We start from the raw sequence: 10,000 nt of genomic DNA on the forward strand, positions 1-10,000 counted from the left end.
AGGTTGAGTTTCTTGTAGGATTAGATAAAGGATTATTACCAGTTGATAAATATTTAACTGAGATTAAAGAAAAAATTGAATGCATCAATTTGGGTGTTGTAAAAAATGTCATTTATTCTGTATATTCATTTTGGGAATATGTCATAAGGAAAAGGATAAAAGTAAAATATAGATAATATATATTATAAATTTTATATGATAAATTATAAGTATATATATATATATTTATTTTTTGTGATAGATTAAAACCTTTTGTAAATTGGGAATACTTATTTCAGTTTTCAATTTCTTAATACAAAATAATATACATAATGATTTTTTTCGAATAATAACGTCTTCTTTTTTTTTTGTCTTTTTATTTTTCCTTCATATTTGTTTTAAAATTGTTATGAGGGACTTTATGATATTTCAATGGTAAACAATATAAGCATGTGAATAATATAAAATTTGGACACATTATATGAATTATGAAAAAAAAAATAAAATAAATAAATATATAAATATATATATATATATATATATATATATTAGATCATTCATTTTGTATGATTATATTTTTTATTGTTGTAGCGATTTATTATTGAACGAATTTGGATTTCTTTTAATATTTTTAAATTTAAGTGATTCTTATTATTTAAAATATTCCAACACACTTATAATTTGCATCTTAAGATTACTCTCTTTTAAAATATTGTTTAACTCAGCAGTTCGAAAGTTAGGTATGTACAAAAAAAAAAATTACAAAATATAAGAATATACATTAAGAAGAAAATAAATTATATGTCTATAAGATAACAACATTTTATTCACATATATATATATATATATATATATATATAAATGTATATTTCTATATGCAGTTTATGATAGGAAAGCATGGTTAAACTTGGACTGTTTTGAAAATTTCTTTTACTCTCAACCTGTCCCTTCAATTTTATCATGTAATTTTTGTATATTATATGAGGTTCATAATATTAATATTATATAAAATAAATTGTATATATTTTTAAAAAAATTATATATTAAAAAGGTTATAATAAGATATATTGTTATTATTTATTATTTTTTTTTTTTTTTTTCTTTTGACTTATTTTAATTTTATTTTTTAGATATAGCAAATTGTAAATTTGATAAGAAACTAATTTGTTTTTGTATAATAGTATCTGAGGTAGAAAAATAGTCGATCATATTATATTATAACTTATTCATTATTTTTTATTATATATATATATATATATATATATATATATATATATAAATATATTTTTTTTTGTAGATATTATTTTCTTGGCTTGTATTTTGTGCATCACATTTAAGGTTATTCTTTTTTGGAATATTTGTTTGTAAGAAAATTTTTATAATAAATGGATATAAATATTTTGTATATATTGAAATGTTTTAGAATAATAAAAGTTTTTATAATATATTCTTTGTAGGTATACATATAACATCATACATTATTTGTAATTACGTTTTTTTTTCTTATATTTGTCTTGTTTTATTTCTCTCCTCTTTTGACGATTCTACATTAAGCCTCTTTTTTCCTTCGGGAAATGCACCAGAATTGTATATGGTAATATATATATATATATATATATATATATATATATGTGTATTTATATATATTTTGATACTTATGCATTTATTTTCTTTATCTTCTTTAGAATGACGCGCTTATATGTATTCCAACATTTATATTCATTTGTTTTGTCAACACTATATTTTTTCTATTTTATCTGGTAACCCATAATTTTAAAATCAGTACAAATGGAAATTATAGAATATATATAGGCATATTTTAAAATATTATTTTTATTTTATTTATTTATTTATTTTTATTTTTGTAGTTTATTGTATTTATGAATTGTGTCCCCTTTTTTCAGTAAGTATAAATAAAGAGATTTTTTTTTTTTGTGCATGTTGAAATATATATATGTATAAATTTTTATATGTTTAGGCAATGGAATATATACGATTTGAAATGTTTTCATTTTTTTTATCAAATTCATTATGAATTTTCATGTTTGAATATATGCAATTCTTATGGTAAGTATTAAAATAAGATTTATAGAATATATATATATATATATATATATATATATATTTTTTTTCTTTTTTTTCAACAGCTATGTTAACATATACAGGATATAAAAGAAAAGAAGTGGTTATAGAGGAGTTGCATAAAGTTGGAGAATCGTATGTATGGAAAGAAGTACCTTTTATATATAAGCCAAGTAAGAAAAAAAAAAAATATATATTTATATATATATATATATATATATATTTATTTATTTATTCATTTAGATGATTTGAATAAAATTGGTAAAGTATTGTGGTGGGGACATATACCAAGACTCGAATGGAAATTTTTTTTTTTTCCGGACCATCTTAAAAAAGAAGATTATAAGAAAAATATATATCCTTTATATATATGTTCTTTCTTGAAAAAATTATGTAATAGGGATTTAGACTTGATGTCTATATTTGAGGTATTAACTGTTCAATGCGAAATATATAATGATAATAATATTATTATTATTTCCTTTTTTTTTAATAATTTTTTTTTTCATTTTTTTATTATTTTTTTTTAAGGACGAACAAATGGAAAGTGTACCATTGTTAATCCGTTTGATCTATTATGACTATAAGATGATTAAAGGTAAATTATTTTTATGTAATTATATATATATATATATATATATATATGTATTATTATTGTACTTATGTATATATTTATTTATATTCTTTATTATAGAAGAGAAAAATATTAACAATAATAATAATATGGAAATGAAGACCTTAAACAACAAGGTAATTTTTCTCTTTTTATTTATTCGATGATGTGTAAAGAGTATATAAAAAAAATTGATATTATAGGAACCTTAAAATATAAGAAAGAAAATAAATAAACAATTTCAAGCATTTAATATTTATTTACTTAATTGAAGAGATTTAAAATTTTATATAATTTGTTTACATAATAATAAATTGTAAAAATATAAAGTATTTGTACATAATACATTTTTAAATTAATTTTTTTTTTTTTTTTTTTTTTGTTATTATATTTATTACATATATGTAATGAACTTATATATAATACTATCTTCTTGTATATATTTGTTATTTTATTTTATTTTATTTTATTTTTTCTTTTTTTTTTTTTTTTTTTTTTAATTTCCTTATTATTTTATATTTTATTCAACTTTTAAAAGTCTTGTTTTTAATCATTATATTAAATTATTTAATTTAAGAATAAACAGAATATTATGAATTATATAGAGGAATAAATATTCAACTGTGTTATAATTTAAATATGGATTCACATAAAAAATAAAAATGAAAAGGATGGAATATAATTAAAAATTATATATGTTTAAAAGGGCTTATATCATTTTTTTTTATTTTATAAATATTATATAATATTCATTTATATCTTTTGTAATTTTTTAATAATCTAATATATATAAAGGTAGAAAATAAAATATTCGCGCATATATATATTATATATATAAAATAAATATATGTATACAAATAAATAATACATATATAAATAATATATATAATAAATGAAGTACAATATTTTTTATATATAATGATATGAATAAAAAAAAATATATAGTTCTAAATGTTCACATAATTTATTCATGATTATATAATATATATTTTTTTTTTTATTATGGTAATAATTATTCCTTTATTTTTATAAATATGGAAAACAACAAAATTTCTATTATATAAATAATAATAATGATTTATATATATATATATATATATATATATATATATATAATTATGTTATATGTATATATTTATATAAATAATTATTTTATTATAAACAGAGGAATAAAAAAAAAAAAATGACTTTCTTGTAAAATAAATGAAATATATATAAATATATTATATTTTATTTTTATTGATATGAACTGTTTGTTATTTAATTTTTTTCATAAGTCATAATATATATATATATATATATATATATATATATATTTTAAATGAAATATTTAAATAATTCCCATCCTTTTGTATATAATTTCACTATTCCTTTATTTTGACTGAATATATATATATTATATATTTTTACGTTTTATTTTATTTTATTTTATTTTTCTGTTTGTTAATACGTTTATATAATATACCTAATATATATATATATTTTTTTTTGTGGAAAGTATTATGTATGTATGTATTATATATATGTGAAATTATGAATGATGAATAAATTTTATTATTCTTTTAAGAATAAAGAAAATGAAAATGAAGCAACAGATAAAATTAAAGAAGACATTTTTATGAAAGATAATAATAATATTAATAATTACAATAATAATTATTTTAATTATAATGAGAACAGTTATGATAAGAATATTATGTATGATGATAATAAAATAATAAGAAAAAGAAGCAGGAAGAAAAAAAACGAACAGGATGGAAATATGGGTTCAAAAAATATGGAAAGGAAAAGTTCTTTTAATATATATCAGTTGGATAATGAAAATGTAAATAAGGATTATTATTATGAAAATTATGATATGGATGATAATAATTATAATAAAAATGGTGATATATATAATAAAAATGGTGATATAAATAATAAAGATGATGATATATATAATAAAAATGATGATATATATAATGAAAATGATGACATATATAATAATAATGATAGTAGTAATTATAACGATTGTAATAGTCTAATTAATCCAGAATTTATAAAAAATATTGGTATATGTTATAATATAATAAATGAAAAAACGAAATTTGAAAATGAATCATGTTTTAAAAAAATTTCCGATATAATTGAATTAAGAATTACCCAAATAATTGAAGAAGCTAATAAATTTTATGAGAAAAGAAAAAGATATACCATAAATAAATATCTAAGCATTGAAGACTTAACAAATTGTTGTAATTATTTGAATGTTGTAGTACCATATAAATATAAAAATAGTTTCGTTTATAATTTTATTACATTGAATGAAAATTATAAAAATAATAGAATTATATATAGATTAATTTCGAAAAAAGAATATCCAGATTATTTAAAAAAAAAGCAATCTAGAAAGACATATGAAAAAAGGAAAAAAAATTTATATCATATGCAAATGAAAAAGGAAAAAATGAAGAATATGCAAAATAAAAATATCAAAGAAAAACATATTAGTAAAAAGCATAATAAATATAATAAAGATAATAAACATAATAAATATACAAAGAAAAATAAAAATAGAAATAAAAACAAATTTAAAGATGGTAAACACATGTTCAAAATGTTTCATAACAAGTATAGAGGAAAAGAAAAGAAAGGAACCAATAATAGAACTAATTTATATAATGAGTCATACCATAAAAACCATAAGAACAAATATAGAACACATAAAAATAAAATAAATAAACATTCCAAGAAAAATAAAAAGGAACATATTAAAAATGATATAGAAATGGATCAAATAAGTAATAAGGAAAGTAATATAAACAACCATGATAATTTTAATATATTAAGTGAAAATGAAAAACATGACTTACCAAAAGAAGAACAAGATGAATTAATAAAATTGGATATGAATTTGTCAGACAATTTGGATGTAAATTTATCAGATAATATAGATATAAATTTAGATAATGAACTGGATGAATACTTTGATGAATTTTTAGAAGGTCAAGGGGAGGAAGAAAAAAATCAAGACTTATTAGATGATGATATATTCAATTTTTCTAATGATGATGATAATAAGGAAGAAAGTAAAGAAAAATATTTTGACAACAAAAATAAGTCCTCCGAATCTAATAATGATAATAATGATAATAATAATGATAATAATGATAATAATAATGATAATAATAATAATAATAATAATGATGATGATAGTAATAATAATAACACCATAGATCTTGATCTTAGTAGTTTAGATTTTAATAATAACGATAAGAATTCTATATTAATTGAAAATGATCAATTAAATGATGAAAATATTTTTAATGATGATATAATGAATAATAACCTAAAGAGAGAGGAGAATATAATAAAATCTGATGATGGTAATAAATTAGATATATCTAATTTAGAAGGAAATGAAAATCTTAATGAGGAGAATAGTTATACAAATCCTAATCATCAAAATAATAATGATAACCTTTCAGATACGTTGGAAGATGATAGGTCCATAAAATCTGATATAAATATCAATATAGATAATAATATATTATATAATTCATATATACAAAATAATGAAAATAAAAAAAAAAACGTTCTTAAAATGTTATTAAGTGGTATGGAAAATAACCTACCTGCTGAAACAAATATAACCATATTTTGGTTATTTGTACAAAATGGTTATAGAGAAAAAAGAAAGAAAAAAAAAAAAAAAAAAGACAAAGAAAAAGATAAATATGAAAATAATATATATAATGACACAGGTGATGAAATACATTTTAATTTGAATGAAAATGAAAAAAGAGAAGATAAAAATGTTGCTACTTATTTTAATTATCAATGTCATGAAATTTTATATACTATTGAAAAAAAGAAAAGGTATAAAAATTATATAGAAAAACAAAATATAATAAATGAACATGATAATTTTAAATATAGTAATATATTTTTATTACCTAAATTTTATCCTATAAATAAAGAATATGCTATTTTATCTAAATATATTTTGGAAATAATAAAAGATATTATTAATTATCGTATTAACTTTTTTGATTATAATAATATTTTACATATTTTCAGTACATCGAAACAAATAAATAAAATATTAACGAATATTTTATTTTTCCTTTTTAATGAATTAGATCATAATTTAAGATTAAATAATATCTATGCAGCTTTGATGTTATTAATATTATTAAATGGTATCATAAAAAATAATAATATTGATATCGATTTCTATTGTTTGCAGATATTAAAAATGTTAATTCATGTTATTATATATGAACATGAATTACGATTAAAAAATATTTATATTATTTTATTATTAAAAAGAAAAGCTTGTGATATTATTATAGATTTTTGTTCAGTGCTGAAGAAACAAAATAATAATGAAATTATAAATATTGATTATTATTTAATATATATATTAAGTAAATTATTAACACATAATAAATGTACATATATGCATATATATGTATCTTATTATTTAATATATTTAATGCCAATTAATATTCACATAAAATTCTTTTTATCATATACACCTAATTTCTTAACCATATTTTTTAAAAAATATATATATTATCAAAATGTGTATAGTTCTTTTTCATCGTATGATCAAAAAGAATTAAACGAATTATTTAATTTTTTCTTCTTTCATATATATACACTAATACAAGGATCTATGTATCGCATATTTAAAAATATTAATTTGTTAATAATTAATTCAGCATCATGTAATTATTTAAATTATCTGTTTAATTTTATTATCAATTATGCAGATTATCATTTACCATTAATTTTGTGTATTTTGAATATTATAGACAAAAATTATTCTCCACATAAAAATGATCCAATTTATTATCTTCAACAAAAGAAAAAAAATAGCAAGAAACGAAGACTGAAAAAAATTAAGAAAATAATGATGAAAAGGATGAGAATAAATTTAAACAAAAGGAAAACCAGGAAGAAAAAAAAACTTAAAAAAAATAAAAAAAACAATAATAAATTTTTAATTAAAACCAAAAATTATTTAAAGAGTGTTAAGGATATAACAAAATTTTATTTAAATAAAAAACCTAATAGTGATAATGGAGATGATAGTTATTATGAAGATGACTATTTGAATCCTGACTCATTTAATTCAAATATTTTTGGTTATAATAAGCATAGCAAAAAACAATATTTTAATTCTTACATTAGAAAGAGAATATCTCTAAACAAACCTTTAATTCAACACAGTAAGGAAAAAAATGAGTTGCACACAAATATTGCTGTTAATAATGTTTTAAACAAAATATTAAATAAGTTTGAAAAACGAAGAAAAAAAAAAAAACATAAAACAAAAAATCATCTATATGATGCATATTTATATGACACATGTTATTACTTCTTATATTCCTTCTAAGTTTTTTATTAAAACAAAATTTAATTATAACAATGAATGATAAAAACAATATATATGATATAGGATATAACATAATATAAATGAAATGTTATATGTAATAAATTATATATCATATATAAAATATATAACATATATAACATATGATCAAATTATCATTTTAGTTCTAATTATATATATATATATATATATATATAGTTTGTATGTTATTTTATACTTTTCATAATTGTTATTAATATATATATGTATATATTCAAATGTGTATATGCCTTTATTTTCATATACAAATGAGATTATATGTACACACAACAAATTTACATATATATATATTTATATGTATATATTCTATTGTTTTTCTGTGCTTATTTTATTTCATTAATTTCAATTTTTTTTTCTTTTCTTTTTTTATAAATCATTTAAAATTGATTGTTTCATAAACTTTAAAGAATTTATAGCATCTGAGGATGATACCATTTTTATTTTTTCTTTTAATGTTTTTATTTCCAATGAATTTTTATGTGCAACATTGTTATTATGATCTAAATCTTTGTTTTTTAATATTTTTTTCTTATCCACCTTTTTTTTTAAGGTTTCCTCACATTTGTTCTTGACAGATAATGAACTGAATTCATTGTGTTGGTTTCTACTGTTATATAATTTATCGTTTTCACTATTTATAAGCTCATTATTTTTAGTATCATTATATGTTACAATCAAGTCATTATTTAATTCATTTTGCTCTTGTTCTATTTCATTTATATCATGTGGGTTAAAATTATTATCCATTATTCCATTCTGTGTATTTTGTTCTATTTCTTCATCGATCCTTTCATCCAATGATTCATTACTTTCATTTGTTGATTGTTTGCTTCTTTTCACATCATTAATAGCATTTTTAATTTCAGCTAGCGGTTTTTTTTTTTTTTTTTTTTTTTTTTTTTTTTTTTTTTTTTTTTTTTTTTTTTTTTTTTTTTTTTTTTTTTTTTTTTTTTTTTTTTTTTTTTTTTTTTTTTTTTTTTTTTTCTTTTGCTTGTTTATAATTTGGCTAGCTGAATTAACACTTTCTTGCGTGGTCAATACTAATCCACTTTCATTTTTAATATGATGAATTTTTTTAATTTGTCGAGGTGATTTATTTTTTAATTTTTTGTTTTTGTTTGCAATATAAAATGGTATTTTCTTATCATTGGATATACAGTCCAAATTATTTAATAAGAATGTTTTTATTTTGTTTAAATAAAAAATACTATTCGTATTAAGCATATGGTTTTGATATGAATACAAATTTTGAGAATTTTGTTCATATATATTTTGTATATGATTCTGTACTTTGCACAATTTAAAATATATATTATGTATATTTTCAAAATTGAAATTGTTTATTTTTAAAAGATTATATAACAATTTTAATGTAACAAAAGCGGCGTTATTGTTTTTAAAAATAATATTGAAATTAACATTATTTGTTTCATGGAATATATAGAAAATGAAATATTCATAGTGCACCAAAATTTTTTCTTTAATTTCTTCATTGTTATAATATTTTAAATATTTAAGAAATAGACAAAGGTTTTGGACCAAATGAATATATAATGTACAATAAATATGAACAATATCATTTACTTGTTCCACGTTTTTTATCTTATTCAATATATTAATTAAATTACTCTGTTCTGTTACTAAAAACTTATTTTTTGTTAACATGTTTATATGTTTGAATAAGTACATAATATAATTCACAAAACCATCAAATATGATTGGACATTTTTTTAATAAATTTTCTGTGTATGTATAAAGATGCTTAATTAAGAAATAGGTTAAAAATAAATCATCTTCATTATTGTTAGATGAAAGAAAAGGTTTCATAAAATGTAGAAAATACGTTGTATTGATACATATACATTCAGTATCTATAATATTTGATATATTGTTAAAAAATGTGCATA

General features: G+C 17.6%; 3 protein-coding genes across 3 annotated transcripts in view; 2 read left to right on the top strand and 1 right to left on the bottom strand.

Moving 5' to 3' along the window:
• Nucleotides 1–2: 2 nt before the first annotated feature.
• PGSY75_0824700 (putative membrane protein) lies at nucleotides 3–2,909 on the top strand (the record flags this gene model as incomplete). The annotated part of the gene is made up of 15 exons (XM_018785372.1): nucleotides 3–161; nucleotides 242–414; nucleotides 571–719; nucleotides 861–941; nucleotides 1,110–1,168; nucleotides 1,277–1,343; nucleotides 1,437–1,573; nucleotides 1,665–1,739; nucleotides 1,848–1,882; nucleotides 1,958–2,046; nucleotides 2,127–2,234; nucleotides 2,305–2,489; nucleotides 2,593–2,659; nucleotides 2,756–2,811; nucleotides 2,859–2,909. Coding segments are annotated over 15 exons (1,491 nt in total), but the record flags the coding sequence as incomplete, so codon positions are not given.
• A 1,302-nt stretch (nucleotides 2,910–4,211) lies between these two features.
• On the top strand, nucleotides 4,212–8,057 carry PGSY75_0824800 (putative membrane protein; the record flags this gene model as incomplete). Its single annotated transcript, XM_018785373.1, has 1 exon — nucleotides 4,212–8,057. The coding sequence occupies one exon, from the start codon at nucleotides 4,212–4,214 to the stop codon at nucleotides 8,055–8,057; it is 3,846 nt and encodes a 1,281-aa protein (XP_018642340.1).
• A 402-nt stretch (nucleotides 8,058–8,459) lies between these two features.
• Nucleotides 8,460–10,000, bottom strand: part of PGSY75_0824900 (hypothetical protein) — a gene marked incomplete at both ends in the record, with an annotated part of 2,937 nt that continues 1,396 nt past the window's right edge. The window contains one exon of the mRNA XM_018785374.1: nucleotides 8,460–10,000. This exon is cut by the window's right edge and continues 1,396 nt beyond it. Coding sequence (XP_018642341.1) covers nucleotides 8,460–10,000 — 1,541 coding nt within the window.

Source organism: Plasmodium gaboni, chromosome 8 (genome assembly GCF_001602025.1).
Source record: "Plasmodium gaboni strain SY75 chromosome 8, whole genome shotgun sequence".
In the NCBI taxonomy this organism is placed as follows: domain Eukaryota; phylum Apicomplexa; class Aconoidasida; order Haemosporida; family Plasmodiidae; genus Plasmodium; species Plasmodium gaboni.